This window comes from Haplochromis burtoni, unplaced genomic scaffold (assembly GCF_018398535.1).
Source record: "Haplochromis burtoni strain Fernald_Lab_line unplaced genomic scaffold, NCSU_Asbu1 Contig_496, whole genome shotgun sequence".
Classification (NCBI taxonomy): Eukaryota; Metazoa; Chordata; class Actinopteri; order Cichliformes; family Cichlidae; genus Haplochromis; species Haplochromis burtoni.
The window spans coordinates 32,781-53,781 of record NW_024582857.1 but is presented as its reverse complement, the minus strand read 5'-3'; the positions used below and the strand labels follow the sequence as shown (position 1 = coordinate 53,781).

Below are 21,001 nucleotides of genomic sequence, written 5' to 3'. Positions count from 1 at the left end.
GCGCATGCGCGTTTTACTCATATTCTATCGCGATATTTCATTTTCCTATCGTTGCCTAACATTATACCGGTATTACCGTGAACGGTATAATATGGCCCAGCCCTAGGTACAAGCACTGGACGGAAATTGAAAAGTCTTTAAAAGACCTTCAGGTCTGGTCGACTACTGAATTGAATTGAACTGAACTGAAGGCCTTCATTGTCATTATACACAGTATAACAAGATTACAACAGCTCTATAAAGGTGCACATGTGCTTAGCACATTAAAAAAAAAACTATACAATAATTGCTCAAGACTGCTTAAAAAACTTGACAAAGAATGTCTGGTTACGTGGAAGCAGAGCACAGGGGAATGAGGGGTGGGATAAGCATTTTTCACAGTGTTGTATGATAACAGTGAATAACTGTAATTGTTCTTTTTTTGTGCTTTTGTACAGTTTTTTTGCACATGTTTTAACTGAACTATACATTATCTGCTGAAGGAATGGAATTTATATTTGCAACTTGTTTAGCCAAACCTTGCTAACCTCATGAATGAAGCCCAGCTGCAAAGTTAAGTGTGGTGGACATTAAGAGTTTTAGAAATGAGGCCATCAAACAAGCTATTCCACCATGATTATAAAAGGGTATTACCTAGTCACACAACTACTCGTGCACACCGTTTTTGGCCATGTTTGGGGCAGTTCAGTGTATAAGCAGTAAGTAGATATGAGAACTTACTGCCTGCCTCCATGAAAGTTTCAGGTCGGTAAGTGAAGCCGCTCTCTTGCTCCAGTGGGTTTCCACAGCTGGCATGTTCTCCAGGTCGCTGCAGGTTAATAACGGTTTTCAAACCACACCTGAGCACAGCAGTCCACAAAACAAGTCAACACAGACACGCAGAGCTGTTCTATGTCTCATAGTTCTTCTGTTTATAACGATGTTCATTTTAAATGAGATGTGAAAGAAATAGAATGGACCTTTGAAATTGTTCAATTATGTTATATTTCTCTATGATCTCAGTGGAAGGCCTTGCCATGGCTAGCAAGTTGTCAGTAATCCTGTAATAAGAGAAGATGAAAGGTTGAACAAGTAAAAACAGCAAGATGGTCAATATCAATACTAAAAACTATTCAGTATCTAATACTGAATGTTTGGTGCAGTCCCTCACTTTATTCTATGCCTGACACAAGTTGTTTTAGCTTCTTCTCCCTTTAACTCTACTTCCTTTTGATTGGTTGCCCTGCTAAGAGTCAGAGCTGTGTGGCTGAGATGACAACCCTCACAGGGTTTACTTAAACATACACTGCCCTCATTATTTGAAATTGTGGCCATGTTAATGGCCATTTAATATGGCTATTAAATGCAGCTATTTAACATTCCACTAGAGGAACAGTACATCTGTACATCTGCCCACTTTAAACTATATGGACACTCTAAGATATCGACATACCAGGATGAGTAGAGTCCCTTGATGGCTTGCTCCTCATCACTCCAGCGAGAGGGGTTCTCATATTTGCAGGCTTTCCCTCCACAGGCCATGGAGCACTGCATGTGACCGGGGATGACATGCCTCAGGGTCTCACCCATCTTGGTGTACTTTGCAGTAGGGACCCTTGTATTGGCTAATGGTACAAAAAGAAACATAAGGAAATTCTTCATTTGCAGAAGAAGATATCATAGAAATTGCAACATTTCTCATTTTCTTCAGTGTGGTTACATCTGCTGGTCTTGCACTGGGTGACGGACTGAGGCTGGTTCATGCTGACAGCCACCATGACCGTGTGGGAGGAGGAGGAGGAGGAGAGGAACTCCAGGGCAGATCTGCACTGACGCTGCAGAACCCTCAGCAGGATGTCCGAGGCAGAGCGTCTGCGGTCATGCCACTTCACTCTGGCCAACATCTCACCGGCGAAGGAGCGGCATGCTTGATGCTGCTGCATCCTATAGTGCTGCTGCCTGCACACCACAGCCAGCGCCTCTGTGCTAACAAAGGCTCCTGGCTCAGCACTTCTGTGCCCATGATGAATCATGGCTCAACAATCGCCCATTGCTGATCAGTTCATCAGTAGCATTTGAAGTGTCACCATGACAACCATCTCCAAAGTCGTCAATGGGAGGTGGGACAGGGGCTTATGTTGTTCTCACACAGTGCGCACACACACCATGTCACAGATCTGAGGCAGGCAGGCTGCTTGTAAAATGTCACACTTGTTTGGTTTTTAAAGCTGTACATCTACAGTAGCCACGAACACACGGCACTAGTCAGCAGGTACAATGGCACACCTTTTTCTGCTTTTGACTGGATCATTATTAACTAAGTGCACTGGATCCAAATATATTCAGCAGAAAACTGTACTGGAGAGCCAGGTGAGTTTCTATTCATATTAACGTAATGTAATCGTCAATTATACACAGGATAGCTTAAATGAAATCCTTGTTATTGGCCCAAAGCAAGTGACATATACATGCATGTCTCTTGTGTGTGTATGTGTATATATATATATATATATATATATATATATATATATATATATATATATCACACATGTAACACACATACAAGAGCAATTATGTCTTTGCATCAACAAATCAAACACAAACTCAACTGCTGTAACAACGTGAATGCACTGGTTAAAATTAAGACAACAAGCTGTGGTTGAAGGCTGCGCTACAGTTCATCAGCTAGTCTACCACTAAACTGCATCCAAAAGGTGAAGTGATACTGTGGGCTCTGTGAGTGTATGGGAGCAGCAGGACGGCTGGCTGACAAAAAAGTGAGAGCTGCTTTCACTAGCTGCAAGGGACAGAGCCTCAACAACACCGGCTGAAAATCTGCCACCTTCATACTTCCTACTGTAATATTTCACAGATCAGTCTGTCTTACAGTCTTTCAGTCAGTGCAACCAGGCAGACATCTGACAGTACTAATAAACTATCACAGAAAGCCAAAAACATTCAGACAAACATTCATATTAATCAATATATGAATTGAATTTATATTTCTTGGTTCTATCATATGGCTACTGGAGAATTAGACTTTAACTTGAGTGATTGAGTTAGTGATTCACTATTAGGAACCTCTGTTTTTTCAGCCTGCGCATCACTTTTTAGATATTTATTAAATGGTTGTCACAGCAGTGGAATCGCTTTGGAAAGCTGTCTGTCTTGTGCCTTCTCACTCGGACCCTATATAACTTTCTTCTTCTTTCTTGGCTCAGTGAAAACGTACCTCTCCAGGTAACACGTGTTATAAATCTGATGATGATTTGGGGTCTGCAGCCCTGACATTACTAACACTGCCTCCTTACTCACTGAGTTTAGAAATCAAACACCACAAACTTACATGACATGGACAAGAGTTTGGCCCACAGTCCCAGTACCACAGGTGTGTGAAATCAAACACCTAGGCATGCAGTCTGTCTTTACAAACATCTGTGGAAGAATGGTTTATTCTAAAGAGCTCACTAAATTCAAGCACAGTAGTATAAAAAGGATGTCACAGTTGGAACAAGTCAGTCTGTGAAATGTCTTCTCTTCTAGGGGTTCCAAGTGGTTTTATTGCAGAATTTAATTGTTTACGACCCACAGCTGCTCAACTTTGCAGTGAAAAATCCCGTAAAGTTTAAAGAGTAGTCTCACCAAGTGCTGAGGTGCATAGTGCATGAAAGTTGCCAACACTCAGTAAATGCAAAGTTCCAAACCTCCTCTGGCATTAACATCAGCATGTTGGGAGCTTCATGGCGTGGGTTTCCACGGCAGAGCAGCTCCTGTAGATGTAACCTGTTGCTTGTCCAGTACTTTACTTCACATAGTGTATATTGGAAAAAAGATTGCTGGTACACACTGTGAAAATCCCCAGGCTTGTAAACTCACAATTTGACACCCAATGAGACAGGAACGTAACTTCACTTCCCAATATATTTGCCTCTACATACTCCCAACCCATTATCAACAGTGACAGTATTAAAAAGATGGAACCAGCCACCATTACATCAGCCTCTGATTTTGGACTCCAACATAGGTTTTCGACCACAATATTTGTTTTTTGAAACTCAAAGTGACCTTTGAATCGACAATTATGAATTGAGTGGCTCTCTAATCATTCAACAAGTTTTGGAATAGCCAGACAACACTCTCATTTCATCCACCTGTTACATACAGTACACCACACACATTTTCATTCATCTGTTTTGCATATAAGAGCTGAGAATAAAATAAGGATTATCTTGATGCTCCGTAAACCTACATTAAAGAAAACCCAACCAGACGTGAAATTCACTCCTAACTCAGTCCTGTGCCATCTCCTTGCCAAATAAAAAGCAGGTGTTGTTCCTGTGTTGTTTGTGTGGTGCAGAGCTCTCCTACCTGCCTCCATCTCTGTGCTGGTCTCTCCACTGCGGGCTCCACCGATGGAGTTAGGCAGGTCACTCAGTATGCTGACACCTGCTGCCATGGCACGGGCTGAAAGGTGGGAATAAACATTGTGTCAAACGCAGGTGGGAGGAGAAAAAAAAAAAAACATAGCAGGAGCTTTTCTCGTGCCGATAACACAAACAGTGACAAGGTGTGCACACGGATGAGATATAAGAGCGTTGCCTGGCAGGAGAGCCCAGGGGAGAGAGGGAAATGTGCAAACTGAGCCACCGTGTCAGCAGATTGTGTGTTGGTCTGACCACTGCACCTCTGGGAGCAGGTGCATACAGCCTGGGGACAACAGCAGCAGCTGCTGCATTACAAAGTATGAGAATCACAAAGACTACAAGATGAGCACGCAGTAAAATCGCTGCATGATAATTTGTTCCAAATCCACTTCAATAAGTTCCGATTTCTCCTGTTTTACAAGACTGATGACACATTTATCAATTATTCAGGTGACCACATCCTCTTTCAGAGCACCAATACCTTACTTGAACATGTAGCCTGATATCACAGTTGTGCCACACCAATCTTCCAGAGTGTCGATTTAACTTTGGGGACCAACCATCTCTCACGTTACACCCAGAGCTCTAATAGGCCTTCAACATCGTGTGCTAACTACTGCTGGAGGAGTGAAACTCTGCACCTTTCAGGCTGTCTGCCTCAGTGAGACCCATCAAAAATTGAGCAGGGTCACTGTATCGCACATGCTGACTTTTTGATGGGCAAATGATTCCCTGACCTTTGACTTTTCCTTCCTCCCTGAAGTTAATGCAGAGAGCTTAATCAAAGAGCAACGAGGCTGCAGGCCAGATTTACTAATGGCCTTAATGGCCTGCTTTTTTGCCACACAAACACACACACCTATATATCTATCTATCTATATAAAAGAAGAGTGAATAGCTCAACAAGTGTGTACTAATGATGGCTGCACAATAACAACCAAGTCTGTGCTAAGCTGTAAAACACAAGCTCAGCTTTGAACACATAATAAAAAATAGCAAGCAATCTCGTGAACATAATGTGCACCAACAAAATGTTCAAATCATTCTAACCTGTCTGTTTTTTCAGAATGCTGAAAATTTTGCTCTTATTTTTCCAGCAAAATAAATCACAAGGTACTGAGGAGTGATCTAACCAGTCTTACAGTTCTATCAGTCACTGAGCGCAAGACTCATGCATCCACCAATTCTTTGTGAACACGTTGACTCATGTGTGGTACCAAATACACATGCACCCTACAGGCAGACTGAAAGTGTAAAAACTCTGGTGCATCCAGCAGTCTGTGTTTGTGAGGCCTAAAAATAAGTATTTGACTAGTACTGCAAACAGGAAGAGTAAACATTCAGGCAGCCGCTTCTGTCATTTAAGAGATTTCAATCCCTTCAGGGGTTTTTTTTTTTTTTTTTTTAAACACATATGAAAGCATTCCACGTTTAGGACACTATTGTTGAGACTCCTAACGTCTCTGAATAATTGACAGTGTAAAGTTATAGCCTGTCTTTTTAGTATGACACAGGTTGAAGTGCTTCCACCTTCAGCCTGTGTTTTGGATAGGTAAGAAGCCTATCCAATCAGTTCAAGACTCTGCTGCGCTGGAGCCTGACACCGCTTGGCTTTGTTTATAGGAAGCTCTCAATAACAAGCTGGTGAGTGAGAAGCTGTTCTTCATGACCAACGTGACGCATGTGTATCAAATATTAACAGTTATGTGAAACTGATCTAACGAAGCCACTGTGAATAAATCTCTTCACTCAACAGAGTATTAGACACAAATCAGCCAAAACGCCTCACGCATTTGTGCCGTATCCATAAGCTCCTCTGGGAAGCTGGTGTGTTGGTGGACATGACCCAGTGTGTGAAAGCTGAGTGTTACCAGCTAATGAGTGTGGGATGTGACAGTCGCTTCCACTGAGTGCTAATAAAGAAATATGGCCCATTAAATGGTTTTCCTCACACCATGTTTCAGTTATGGTAACGTGACTAATCTGGAAACAAGTCAGCCAGCAGAGTAAACAGCCTCCATAAGAAGAATATAGCACAACTCTGTGTCTCAGTTCATATATTCGTCTTTTCTAGTGCGCTGGCTAACAACTGGTGATTAACAAATCCGGTTGCATAGCCTGGCCCCCTCTCTCTCGTCGCTGTGCTGAGATCCTAGTTTAAATGTGAAGTTTGAGTGTGCTCTCCATGCATGTTGGGTTGTCTCCTGCTTTCTCTCACAGTCCAAGGACAAGCATGCTACACTATATTGTGAAATATATTCACTCAACCTAAATCACCTAAATTTAGGTGTTCCAATCACTTCCATGTCCACAGGCGCATAAAATCAAGCATCTATGCATGCAGGCTGCTTCTACAAACATCTGTGAAAGAATATGTCACTCTCATGAGCTCAGTGAACTTCAGCATGGTCCTGTGACAGGATGAACCAGCTTTGAAATTTCCTCACTACTAAATAGTCTACAGTCAGCTGTTATTGGCATTATGGAAGTGACTGGGAAGGACAACAACTCAGCCACAAAGTAGTAGGCCATGTAAAATCACAGCGTGGGGTTAGCAGATGCTGAGTCACATAGTGTGCACAGGTCCACAGCCTTCTGCTGAGTCAATAGACCTAAGACCTCCAAACTTTATGTGACCTTCAGATTAGCTCGAGAACAGTGCTTAGAGCGCTTCATGGAATAGGCTTCCATGGCTGAGCAGCTGCATCCATGCTTTACATCACCAACCAATGCAAAGCATCAGATGCTGTGGTGTACACCAAGCCACCACTGGACTCTAGAAGAGTGGAGATGTTTTCTCTGGAGTAACAAATTCAATGGATGAATCTGGATTTGATGGTTGCCAGGAGAACAGTACTTGTCTGACAGCATTGTGCCAAGTGTTAAGTTAGGAAGGGGGATTACGGTGTGGGGTTGTTTTTCAGAAGTTGAGCTCAGCTTAGTTCTAGTGAAAATAATCTATTAATGCTATAGCAAGACATTTTGGATGATATTTGTGAGAACAGTTTGGGAATGGCTCCTTCTTGTTCCAACATTACTGTGCACCAGTGAACAAAACAAGGGCCATAAAGACATGATAAGTTAGTTTGGTGTGGAACAACTGAACTGGCCTGCACAGAGCCCTACTTCAACCCGACAGGACACCTTTGGCATGAACTACAGAGGTGACTTTCTCATCCAAAATCACTGTCAGACCTCACAAATGTGCTTCGGGAAGAATGGTCACAAATTCCCACACATAAACACAGCTTCAACTCTTCTGGTAAGGATTGCCTTACCAGCTGTTATAGCTGCAATGGGTGGACCAACATCATATTAATCCCTATGGATTAAGAGTGGGATGGCAGTCAAGCTCATATCTGTGTGAAGGCAGACAAGCGAATACTTTTGGCATTATAATGTAGGCTAACTGGTGATTTGAAACTGTCTGTAGGTGTGAGTGTGAATGGCTGCCCATCTGTTAGCCACGCGACTGACTGGCAAGGGTGTAACCTGCATTTTACCCTGTCAGCTGTGATAGGATGGACCATATCATGCATGAAATTACAGCTCAACACCACGCTGCTGAAATACAATGTGCTTGTTATAAAGTTGTTCACAGGAAAGAACCATTATGTGGCACAGATTTAGAAAAAGATCTTCAATAAAGTATATGAGCAGAGCAAATCGATGGTTTGCTATTATCCAGTTTGCAATTTTTGTAGCCTCAACTTAAGTGCTGCTGTATTATCTGTTTTAAGGATTATTATGAATTATTATTATTATTATCATTTATTAATTTTAGTCACAGACGTTACTTTAGAGCACAGGCCAACTCTAGAGTAGGCAGACATTGTTCCAGATCTGGACCAGATGTCATTCTTTAGCGACCCAGACCTATCGCTAGATTTTGAATGACCATTTATATTTTAACATGTGAAACTTTTCCTTTTCCTCCTGCTGAGATGGTTTATATGTAAAATGTAGGTAAGGAAAAAGAAGAAACCGGGAAACCTTTTCAAAAGCTCTATTTTTTTATTTTATTTATGAATGCAAACACTCCTAAAGTAACAGTTAACTTAAAACAACTTAAGTGCTTTCTAGCTAACATTCACATACATTCATACTCCGATAGATGCATCACAGAGCAACTTGGGGTTAGTATCTTGCCCAAGGATATTTGGCATGCAGACTGGGGGAGCCAAGGACCGAACCACCACCTACTCCACCTCCTGAGCTACAGCCACCCAATTATTAGAGTTCCTCCAGTTCATTTAAAAAAAAAAGTAATAATAATTATAAGCATTGTTGAAATACTGTTAAATTGTACTTTCTGTTATTTGACAGCCATTATTTACAGACGATGATATTTCAGACCTTTGTTTAATGAAATCATCTCTCATCTCTCTCCAACAGGAAGAGAACATACAAGTAAACAGAGTGCACAACTAACCTCAGGATGACAAACATCTCAATTCACTTTGTATACATTCCTTTAAGAAAATACAACCTGATAAGTGAGATTTTTCTTTAAATAGGCTGCATGAAAAACACACTAAGAACATAGCATGACACTTAAGTACCTAAGTTAAGGTTTTCGTAATCCACCTTCAGGACATTAGTTTCAACAGAGCAGATCTATGTCAACAACATCCACTGTCACATTATTAGGTAGACTAGTTATAATCTTTTCCTTCACCTCATAAAATTTTCCATCAAAGTAAAGAAAAGTGATTAGGGAAAAACAAGAGACCAATGTTTTTGGACTGTCTGATCACAAACCTGGATGATGTGCCAAAGAGCACAATGCTCAATTTACTGTCAGGCTAAGAGCTGGTGTTCATCCTTTTTCACCTGTCACTCATTAACGAGCTAAACCAGAGAGCAACAAAACCCCAGTGGGACATTTTACTAATCACTTCACACACCCAGTCTCTTCTGTCTGGCAGAATCACACAACACAGGGAAAAGTCTGACAGGAGAATTATGAATGACCCCTAACCACCGACAACCCTTATGAGTGAGAGTCATAAATAACACAATTAGAGCCATGGAATGATCTTTCTTGAGGGCAAGTCTGTGAAGTCTTGCCCTCACGTCTTAAATGTTCTGAGCAACAATTAGTACGGCGATGTACTAGCATTTCCACTGCTGATTATTCTGCTTGTTTTTTTTGTTTGTTTTTTAAATCAACAAATGTCACATAATGGGAAAACAATGATCATCAGATCCCAAATACACCACCTTTGAAGGTGCTGCTTGGTCAGATTAAGCACTGAGCCTCATAACATTCACGTATTTGATGTGCACAATAGGAAGTGACTATTTCTTGCTTAAAAAATAGGATCAGGCAAAGCAATTCAGCAGTATCAATATCATTAACTCCCACATTTGCCTCAGTAAGGTGCACATAATATCTGTCTTCAAATTATATTGTTTGGAAGAATAAGTGGGCAATGTCACATAATCTGTAGAGTAATGTTTCTTCAGGAAGCTTTGGCTGTCATATCAAACTGCATTTTGAGTAAGCTTTCAAATCGGTCAAATTTTTACAATATTAAATATATTATAATAATAACAACATACATTTCACTCTTTTAACACTGAAGAAATACCGGCTATTAGATGAGCCTGGCATTAAAATGAAGAAAGATTTACCGGAGTGAGCACATTTAAACAGAGAACTACATTCTGTAATAATAATAACCGTCTGAGCAAACATAGCAGCACACTGACAAGTTTCTTTTTTTTCCACACCAACGTGAACATGCTGCCTTCCTAAGCTTTCAAGAGAATCTTTACGCTGACCTGCTGAGCTCATCATCTATCTCCTGCCCCCATTGCTGTTAGCACCCTGATATAAAACGCAGATTTGTCCCCGTACAAACAGCATGCTGTCAGCGGTCGCTGAGGTTATAGCTCTGATTTCCTCGGTCCCGCTATCAGCGTTAACAATTAACGCTTGGCTAAAAGTCTTAATGGTTACATTAATATTATAGTTATGAACGATGCGATTGGCTTTCACAAGCACGATCTTACATGTATCAGAATTTGTGTGAGACACACTGTTGTTTTGGCCAGGACGGACTCCGGAGCGTTGGGTAACGCTGGCCCGGTGGTGCTGATGCTGCAAGATGAGGACTTACCGCTAGCTGATTAGCTTACTCTGCTGTATTAGCTGAAGCCAGCACAGTGACTAGAAAAGGCCCAGCTTACCGTTGTTTGCCTGTCGTCCGAGTACGTAGCTGTCTTTACAATTTTTGACATAGTCGATTCATCTCTTCCAGCTAACAGTCTTATCGCTGGCACGTCGCAAAGCGGCATCTTCTTCTTCGAGCCACATCATTTGGTCAGCTAAGTGCAGCTAGCTTACTAGCTAACTTAGCAACCTGACACGTTGGTCATGGGGAACGGTCCAATTGCGTCACGTGACCACGAGCACCCCTCAATTTGCATTTTGTAGTCTGGTAGTTTGTTTATCCAGAAGCTACAGAGCCACTGTCCCCAAAGTGAAAACAAAGGCATTTGGGCTCTATTGCGATAGAATTTAAAAAACAAAACAAAACAATGGAACTGTACAACCGATGTAAAGCTGTAAAGAATTTCACCTGTGATGTAATTTCACAATTATTCATCTAAATTTAAGATATCATTTTCAGTATATAAAGCAAGGGCGTAGATTTGGCATGGACGGAAGGGACATGTCCCCACCAATAATTTGATCGATAGAAAGAAAAAAGAAAAAGAAAAAAAACGATCTGTCAGCGTCTCATTCACCCAGCGGTGCAGAAAGCGTTAAATTACTGGAGCCCTACCTCATGTGACAAATATGGGCAATGTGATTGGCTGTGCCTCTCAGGGAGCTCTGTTTAGTTTTAGCAGCGGCAAGCCTGCGCTGCAAGGACCTGCAAGGAGGAGAGGAGGATGGCAGCAAAAAGGAAGAACCTGGATATAAGAAAGTGTTTTTCAAAGAAACCTGTAAGTCACTTAAAGCCAAGTTAACTCATAAAATGTGTCCGTCACAATAACGTTACAGGCTATGCTAGGCTTTGGCCCACATCAGTCTAAAATTGTATGTAACCACGAATAACGTTTTTTGGAAACTAACTGCACAACATGCAGCACTATTAGTTATTCTCAGTCTCAGAGCAGCATTTCTATTTTTGATTGAAGGTGTCAGAGAAAACAGCAGCCTCGAGCAAGCCAGTATATTAGTTTACAGAGGCTGTTAGAATTATATGTCTAACGTTAAAATGTTGGAGACACAATAATTTCATCCTAATGGTAATGATAATTTCATAGGGTTAATTTTTGAGACAAAATATCACAAAGTAGTCATGATTTTGCAAATATTCCACCTTGTAGTGCAGTTTGCACAAATTGTTTTTAAAATGCACTCACACTACAAACATTACTGATGAGTCTAGATCTGCACAAACTGACAGAAACACTGAAGCAGCTCCACATTTTATTCTTATTGTCATGTATGTCCTATTTGTCAGGTGACAGAAGAACCAACACAAAGCTCAGAGATCAATGGTGACACAAGATCACAGGTGAAATTGATAATTTTGTGGTAATCTTAGATCGAGTAGTTTTATGGACAAAACCCACCAGGTCATTCAGTGTTCCCTTAGTTGCTAATGTATAACAGATGTTGGTGTACTATAACTGAAGTAATGTTGTTAAGTCCTTAAAGTCATATTCTTTTATTGTCTTGAACTGTATTTGAAGCTATTTTTATTTTTGTATGATACTTGATTTATATGGAATATGGCTGTAACATGGTAGACTAATGTGCCTGTGTTAATTCAGCTCCATATTATTGTGTGAAGTTGCACTGGGTTGGGAGTGGTTTTGTGTGTGTGTGTCACATTTTTGGTGAGCCAATGGCTGGAATGGGGTTGGACTAATTAGAGGCAGGTGTACTTGATTGCACTGATACACTGGTCTACTTATAGCCCAACTACAAACACTGCTGTGTCGTTTTGTCTCTCTGTGCAGGTATGTAATGTGATGAAATCAGATATGTTTGGGATGGATGGATTTTGTGCTATGAATTCTATAGTGAAAGTGTCGTTTTGTCTCTCTGTGCAGGCCAGGGCCTATTATATGCCACAGCCTAAAGGTAGCAGAGTTGCAGAGGCTGGAGTGACCACTGGCTATATGCTTGCAGGGTGGTGGGTCTCCAAGGACAACTTCTAACCCTGTTAAAGGCAACACGTGGAGTGCAACTGGCCGTGTGGCATAGCTGGCTCTGGCCTTGGGACTGTGTGTTTTTTATATACGATCATAAATGGGACACTGGACTGTTTTATCTTTTATCTCTTGATATTTTTTGTCAATAAATTATCTTTTAGAATTTTATTGACTGTCATCTTTTTGCCCACGACTGACTGGTCTTTTGGTGTCAGCACTCTATTCGATGTCTCTTTCTCTTTCGGTTGTCCAGTTGAGACGTTGCAACAATCTCTTGGGATAAAAAAACAACAAAAGCAATAGAATAATATTAAACACAAAGTGAACCCGTCTTCCTTCATTAAATAGGTTCTTTTAGATGTTAAGGAGGAATTGACTTAACCAGGCTGGCGGAGAATGAAGACAACAGGACACCTGCAGGATGGGGAATCAGTGAACTTTTATTGAGACAGAGACAACCTCTCAACACAGCTCACATCAGGAGATTCCGAAGATTTGCTGTGAGGATGGGTATATATTCTCTAAAACTTACAGGAGGGAGTGAGGAAAGTGCTGCACTAGCAGAAAAACAACTCCATAAAAGGAAATCGGCCTTGGGTGTTCTAGCCTCTTTCGCTTGCAGATATCTTGCACCTGCAGGATGAGGCGATCGCTTCTTATCGCTCTCAAGGCCAAAGTCGTGAGCACATTTTATTACACAGTTGCACAGTAACTTTAAAGCTGAACAATGTTTAAAGCTGAATAATGTTTAGCTGAATAATGTTTAATCAGATTATATTTTCTTCAAATCCCCCTTTTGACCCATCTTAAAATGGGTCAACACACAAAAATAAGTAACATTCAAAGGAACACAGAGACGTGTCGAAGCCTGGCTCGAAAAACTCCTCGGGTCTTATCATTTGTCTTTATCTGTCATTGCAGATGAGGAGAAAAGAGTCCAGGCACCACCCTGCCCAGGGGTCGGCTGCAAGCAGTCTCGGTTCCAGACGAAAGCAGTAACAGCTGTCCTGCACACAAGGATACAACGAGTCAGTGCAACCAGGGTAGTGACACAAAATTAACAGTTCATGTAACCCAGCAACCAAAAAGCATAAGTAATGATAAAAATGTGGAGAGTACAGAGTATACTATAATAATGAGAGATATAAACGTGAAAATGTGAAAGAATAAATCAACAGTAAAATAAACCCAGAACGGTAACTGCTAAGGACATTCAAAAGTGAATATGGTAAAACGTGAGGAAGGGGTGTGGAAAAAAAACAATTTATATCCAGTGGTGGGAGTACACATTCGCTCAGGCTTAAGTCCGGAGACCCTGAGAACATCGCTTAACCCTCACAACCCGACCAGACACAGTTCAACCAGATATATCCTTCAAGAGGAAGTGGGTGAGGGAAACAATTAATAACAAGCCTAATACAAAACACCACAGAGAAACAACCATTCTAGAAGCATTTAAACAAGAGAAAGACGATAATGTTCGTCACCATCACGATCAGAGTCTTCATCATCCGTTGGCGAGGAGGTGGGAAGTTGACTAGCCAATAAAGGCATCTGCAGGGCGAGATCCTTATCCTCAGGAGTGAGAGCTGTAACAATCAGTCTCTGGAAGAGGGATCGAATGCATGGAATACAACAGCAACCGCAGGTGACTAGGACAGCAACAAAAACTGAGATGGAAACTAGGATGGAAGCTACAAGGGCCTTATATTTGCCAAACATGTTAAGCCAAGAGTCCCACATGGCAGTATCAACGCCCGAGTGTTCCTTCATTTTAATAGTAAGAGCTGTGAGACCAGTAATAGCTTTAGTGAGGGAACCATCAGGAGCTGTGTTATTGGGGATAAAGGTACAGCACTCCTGACCAAAAAGGCTGCAGACTCCGCCTCTTTCTGCGAGGAGAAAATCCGTTGCGACCCTGTTTTGGAAAGCCATTAGGGAAGTGGCAGATAACTGTGCATGCACAGCTTCAAAACCATCTCGAGTGTAATTAGCCAACAGTTGCACATTAAAGTGAATGTAGTTAATTCTGTCTACATTCGCATTTATTTCAACCATCCAAAGTATAGAGGCCCATCCTGCTTTAACCTGGTCTCGCAGTTTATATTCATCGGGGACCCCACGGGGTATACCTACAGCATCAATATAGGTTGGATTATGAGCTGAACCTGGGATTAGAGAGCGTTTAGAGCGGCGTTCAGAGGAGGATGGGAGGCCAACTTCGTGTACTTCTATAGAGAGATCTACTGGAGTGACTAAAACAGGTAAAATAAGAGTTATGAGAGCGCAAAGACCTGACGCATCCCGAGGGAAACCATCATATAACTTGTTATTGCCACACCACCACCACAAATCAGCCCTAGCCGTAGGTCGGAAGTTTGGTTTCATAACCGTCATCTCAGTGCACCAAGAAGAGTTCAAGCTACCTAGTTTTACTGCATTGCCAGTCAGGTTAATACAAGTGAAATTGTTCACAGCTACATCTGAGGAAAAGAAGGGTGGTTTATTAGAGACCGAGCGTTGAGTTTTAGGAAAGTGGTTTTCCAGATATGAGCAATGACCTCGTTTTGTATTGTTCATAAGATGCAGGAGGCATGCACTATTGACTGGCGCCGGTACCACTCTTAAAGTGGGGCGGGCTCCCATACACACTATGCAGTCGGAAGCCGTCTTGTCAGCAGCTTGTTCAGCTAGTAGTAACCAGTTGTTTGTTGCTCCAGAAATACCGGTTAGAATTTGGAAGAGGTCATCTTTAGACATTTTATTTGTCTCTACAATGCGTATTCGGTCTCAGCTATTCGGCGTTCTCCCCCGTTTGTATATGTCACCGGAGGGCCATTAAAGGTGGGATTATCATCTTTAACTACAGAGCTTGGAGCTGCACCAACGCTAGGACATATTTCCATTTGCCAATACAGGGCGGTGCGATCAGTCCAAGGGGCAAGTATAAATTGTTGACAGGAGGTCAAGGCCAGATCTTTTAGGGTGAAAATTAAGCCTGAAAGATCCGGTTTTTTTGCTATTCTGAGCATATTTTGGTTTCTCCAGTGCAAAGCCTGACCCCTAGAGTGCTTGGACCAATCGAGGTCCGTTTCTGACACTAAACTGGACCACTTCCACTGATGCCAACCTCCCAGGGTTATATACCACACTGAGGAGGAGAGATGTACTGCAAGGTTAAAAAGATCTCCCCCTTGGTCTTTGGTGACGGGAGTGACTGGAAAGCTAGCGAAATCTATTTCGACTACCCAACTTTTATTGTTGGGGACACAGAGAGTAATCATTCTAGTCGTACTTGGGGTACAGGAGGTAACCGTGTCTCGTTTCTTTCTAAATGGATCGGGCGTGGGCAAAACTGGAGAGGAAGTGGTGGGCAAGACCCTAGGGGCTACATTTGTCAGATTGGGACTGTCAGAAGGGGGCGAAGCTTTTGAACTTGAGGGTGTCAGAAGTTTCGGGGGCCCTTCACAGATCAGGATTATGCCAATGGGAATGAGACCCAGGGCCAGGAAGCAAACAAAGACGCAACATCTTTGCCTGCCTGTCATTTCAGGGGGAAAGGGCCAAGACATGTTTACTTAGCTTGTATGTCTTCTAATAGAAGATGATGGGGCACAGAAAGGTGGTCCAGTTCCCCCCACCTCGCCAAGGGCGTGTTCTAGGAGTTAAAGAGCAACAAAAAGTATCAGTGACACAACTTTAAATGAGCTTTCAGCGATTAAAACTATTGCAATGTAAAATGTAAATCTTAAAAACTCAAGCCAATATAAAAGCAAAATCATAAAAGATGTTAAAAATAGAAAAATAAAAATGTTTAGTTCAGTATGAAGAACACCCCCTTTTGTAACCAGCCGGCTTGTAGGTTGAGTTTTGGCTCCCTCAAGTGGTTGGTGATGCTGTTGCAGCTCCTTCTGACAGGTCCTTCTGCACCTCTCTCAAGGTTCTTCCTGGTTCGGTGGCAGCAGCGCACTGTGTGTAATGAAACCAGGTGTCACCTTTCCCTTCGAGCCTGACAGCGTGGGAGGTCCGCTCTGTTATGCGGTAAGGGCCTGTCCAGCGAGGCTCAGCCCACTTTCTCTTTGTGACTTTCAGGAGGACGTAGTCCACTCCAGGTGCAGCCTCTTTCAGCTCTTGCTGGTTTCTTTCGCGACCTGTGAGGAATACTGGGCAACAAAACTGCGGAGCATGTTATAATATGTCCTCGGATCGAGGTCTGAATCAGCTTCATCCGACATTAACAGGCGAGAGGAGGGGCCAGGAAAAGGCCTGCCATGCTCCAACTCAAATGGAGTGTAACCAGAGGTTTGATTTACTGAGCATCTTATGGACATTAATGCAAGAGGCAATGCCTTAACCCAATCTAATTTGGTCTGTGCACAGATTTTAGCCAATTTAGTTTTTAGAGTTTGATTCATCCTTTCCACTTTCCCCTGGGATTGGGGGTGGTAAACTGAGCCAAACTTATGTTTCAAACCTAATGCGGCTTCAACCCTCTGCAGATCGTGGTTCCTGAAATGTGAACCATTGTCCGACCTTATGACCTCGGGAAACCCATGCTGTGGTATATAATGATTAATCAGACACTTCACCACAGTTCCACTGTTTTCACTTGCTGTCGGCCAGGCTTCTGGCCAACCTGAAAATGCATCCACAGCCACCAGCAGGTACCTGTAACTACCTACTCTGTCCACCATGTCTGTGTAATCAATGATTATTTCTTTTCCTGGACAAAGTGGGATGGGGAAGTACCCTGCTATTGGCTTGAAGGCGGGCTTGATTCCAAATTGGTTGCACTCCTTACAGGTTTTAACCATGTATTTTGTCATGTCTTTTAGATAAGGGTGCCACCAGGCGGCTAAGTTCCTCATCATTTGTGCAGGTCCCACATGCCCCACTCCATGTGCCTCTTCCATGGCTGTCTGTCTGACCCCTGGCGGTAGAATGGGCCTTCCATCTGGGCCACGCCAAACATCTGTGTTTGTGGCCCCTCTTGTTACCCATAATGATTTTTCCTGGGGGCTGGCTTTGTCCTGTAGCTCTCTGATTGTGGCTAGGCCTAGTTGTATGGGTGGTCTTTCTGGAGGGGGTGTGGCTTCTGGGTCCATTACCATAATCAGGGAGGGTAAGTAACCAGCTGTCTGCTTAGCTACTAAGTCGGCCTGTTTGTTACCTAATGCCACTAGGTCCAATCCGGCACTGTGTCCTTTGCATTTTACCACTGCCACCTTAACAGGTAACAACAGTGCTTCCGCTAATTCCCTCATTTCTGTCTCATGTTTAATAGGCTTTCCGCTGGCTGTCAAAAAACCAGCTCTTAGCCACTGCTTTGAGCTCCACATGCACTGCTCCCACAGCATAAGCTGAATCACTGTATATATTCACTTTCTGTCCCTTTCCCATCCTTAAGGCTTCAATCACCGCTCTCAGTTCAGCTCTCTGTGCAGACTGTTGTCCTGTCAACTGCTCTGCTTTCACTGTTTTCCATCTCATGTCTGTCTGTTCCACTATTGCCCATGCAGCTTTCAACATTCCACTTTCAGTTCTGAAACAACATCCATCTGTGAACCAATCTTTTTCTGCATCCATTAGAGGTTCTGCCTGCAAATCTGGCCTGATTTTCTCCTGTACCTGCACAACTTCTTCACACATATGTGGTTCCCCTGATCCCATGTGATCAGCCATGTTTATGCCTTCATGTGAGTAGGTGATGTGTGGTGCTTCCAAAATGGTACTGAGGCGTCTCTGCCTGAGTGAAGTGAGTGTGAAGGCCTGTGAGGAGACGTAGGCCACCACACTGTGTGATGTCAAAATTTTTAGTGGGTGGTTCATCACTATGTGTGCTGTTTTCTGAATGATTTTTGCAAGTCCAGAAACGTGTTGTGTGCACGGTGGGTGGCGTTTTTCAGTGTTGTCAAGCATTACACTTACATATGTCAACACTTTTCTGTCTCCCCCTTTTTTCTGGAACAGGATACCATTGATATGGGTTCCAGTTCCAGAAACATCAAGATGAAAAGGCAAGGTGTAATCTGGCACAGCAAGGTCAGAGGCGACAGAAAGCTGTTGTTTTAACTTTATAAACGCCTGTTCTGTTTCTGTAGTCCATGAGAGGGGAGCAGAGAGGTTTCTCATGCCTTGTTCATTTACCAAAACGCGCAGAGGGGAAGTAAGGCCAACATAGTCTGGGACATAGGTCCTGCTGTAACCAGTCAGGCCCAAAAATGACAACATGTCTTTTACAGTTAGAGGTTTTGGATGGTGCAAAATGGAGTTCCTGTGTTCTGGGGACAAGGAAATACCGGACTGTGAGACCATGCGGCCTAGAAAAGAAACCTGTTTTCTTGCAATCTGAGTTTGTTTTTGCTCACTTTAAAACCTGTGTTGGCCAGGTGGTGAAGTACGCACTCGGTGGCCTCCAAACAGATGTCAGCCGTGGGGGCAGACAGCAAAAGGTCATCCACATATTGTATTAACATACAGTCAGATGGTAGTGGGCAGGTTTGTAAAAGTTCTTTCAAACACTGATTAAACAGTCCTGGGGAGAGGGCAAATCCCTGTGGTAAGCGAGTGTAACGCCATTGTCGGCCTCTAAATGTAAATGAGAAAATGTCACGCAGTGACTCACGAAGTGGGAGGCAGAAAAAGGCATTAGCCAAGTCAATGCAGGTGAACCAGGCATGAGATGGTGGGAGGTTGGCCAAGGCAACATAAGGATTAGGCACAGGCAAAGTAGAAGTGCCAAGTAAGGCATTAATCCTTCTCAAATCATGTGCCATTCTGAACTTCCCCGTGCCTTTTTTCTCAACGGGTAGGATGGGCGTGTTCCACTTAGAGCAGGAGGGCTCCAAGACACCGGTAGTGACCAAACCAGAAATTGTTTCTGCAATCCCAGCCTCAGCCTCCGGTCTGTGTGGGTACTGAGGCTGCCACAAGAGGGGTAGAGATGACAGTTGAAAAGAGACTGGCCCCACATCAACTAAACCTACATCTGTGGGTCCAAGTGACCACAAACAATCTGGAAGAGAGTCCAGTAAAGCCGCAGCATCACAGTGGTCTGTGTGTTCTCTTCCATGTGACCGCTGACCACTTCATGTTGCAGTGTTGAGGAATTAAAGCAATCATTTAAAATTTGGTATGTCTTGGTAGATGGAGAAAACAAAACCTGTGGGAGTTTTGTAGGTGTCCAGTCAGTGGCCGCAAGGGAACGTTTAACCATTCCACCCAGCTCCTTAGCCTGGTGTCCAGGATGTAAGGCCAGTGACACATGGGGAGCTGCCTCATCAGACATCATGTACCACTGTAATTGATCTGTTGTAAAAGTAACCGCTGCTGCCACCCCCTCAGGTGCCGCAAAAATGCACGACATGTTCAGAGACCAAGCCCGCCCCTCACACTGCTTTTGGAACATGTGCTGGTACCAGGTGGTGTCATGCCTGTCATAAAACAGTGTAACATGAGGTGGGTCAGGGGGAGGGACATAAGGATGTAGGAGTGAGAGCCACGGCCGCCATTGCTGAAAAGCAGTCCAAATTCCTGGTTCAGCAGGTGTTTCAACTTCCAATAATGCCCAGTAGATGTCAGCAGAGTCCGCCAAACAGGAGGAGGGTTGCAGCAGAAACTGACCACCTCCCTCTGGCCCATCAGAGCAGGGAAGTACAACCCCAGTAGGGAGAGTCACAGTTAGGCCTTGTGAAGAGCAGAGTATTGTGGCTCCTAATTTAATCAACAAGTCTCTTCCCAGTAAATTCACAGGCGCCTGTTTTGAACAAACATAGCTGTGTAACAAGGTCTGATCTCCAACCGTTGTGGGGAGGGGCACGGTGTAAGGCAGAGTTTTAGGTTCCCCAGATATGCCCACCACTGTAATCACTCTGTCAGTAAGTCTTTCACGAGCAACATCCTTAATGGTGGAGTACGTAGCTCCAGTGTCCACTAAAAAGCTGCTTCTTCTTCTATCTACAGTTATGGACAGCATAGGGTCCGCCGTTGTCCCTTCACCGTCCTGGGCAGTCTGTGGGGTGTCCTATAGCTGGGGACCACCCTCGTAGTACTCCCACCCCATCACAGGCATCTGTGGGGCCGGGGGCACTCCAACTACAGCACCACGAGGTCCACCTCTGTGGCCAGGATGCTGATAGGGCCCACCACGGGCTCCCCTGCCTCTTCCAGCAGCCGGGTTCAAAGGGCACGCTTTAGCCCAGTGTCCAGGTTGTCCACACCGGAAACAAACATACATCTGGCCTCCCCTACCACCTCCCATCTGACCCCTTCCCCTGAAACCACCTCTGTTTCCTCCAAATGGGGAACCTCTCTGCCCATAAGGGGCCGGGGAGTGATAAGCACCATACTGGGGGGGCTGTGGATCAGTTGGCCATGGGTTCGGATACAAATCAGGGGCAACTGGACCAGGAGGGGGAGCT

General features: G+C 43.5%; 3 protein-coding genes and 1 pseudogene across 8 annotated transcripts in view; all 4 read right to left on the bottom strand.

The window, feature by feature from the left end:
• The window catches only part of ptpdc1a (protein tyrosine phosphatase domain containing 1a), a 55,439-nt gene extending 44,377 nt beyond the window's left edge, over positions 1–11,062 (bottom strand). For 3 of the 6 annotated variants that reach the window (XR_006052961.1, XR_006052962.1, XM_042213906.1), the window contains exons 1-5: positions 10,599–11,062; positions 4,348–4,443; positions 1,433–1,604; positions 960–1,040; positions 721–839 (exon numbers count right to left, since the gene is read on the bottom strand). Coding sequence is in view for 4 of the 6 variants with exons in the window: in XM_042213906.1 (XP_042069840.1) it covers positions 721–839; positions 960–1,040; positions 1,433–1,604; positions 4,348–4,435 (460 nt within the window). In the remaining 2 variants the exon portion in view is untranslated. The other 3 variants (XM_014329176.2, XM_042213907.1, XM_042213908.1) reach the window with 3 other exon arrangements.
• A 4,334-nt stretch (positions 11,063–15,396) lies between these two features.
• Positions 15,397–17,912, bottom strand: LOC121812263 (annotated as a pseudogene).
• Positions 17,859–18,950, bottom strand: LOC121812264. Its single transcript, XM_042213910.1, has one exon. The coding sequence runs from the start codon at positions 18,894–18,896 to the stop codon at positions 17,859–17,861; it is 1,038 nt and encodes a 345-aa protein (XP_042069844.1). The 5' UTR covers positions 18,897–18,950.
• Positions 18,951–19,563: 613 nt separating this feature from the next.
• On the bottom strand, positions 19,564–20,994 carry LOC121812266. The gene has a single exon (XM_042213914.1). It carries the CDS (start codon positions 20,554–20,556, stop codon positions 19,564–19,566), a length of 993 nt encoding a protein of 330 aa, XP_042069848.1. The 5' UTR covers positions 20,557–20,994.
• Between the last annotated feature and the right edge of the window lie 7 nt (positions 20,995–21,001).

What these genes read in the sequence shown, in the direction of transcription:
- LOC121812264 (XM_042213910.1), bottom strand. Translation starts at nt 18,896, where the DNA reads ATGGTCTCACAGTCCGGTATTTCCTTGTCCCCAGAACACAGGAACTCC.
- LOC121812266 (XM_042213914.1), bottom strand. Translation starts at nt 20,556, where the DNA reads ATGCTGTCCATAACTGTAGATAGAAGAAGAAGCAGCTTTTTAGTGGAC.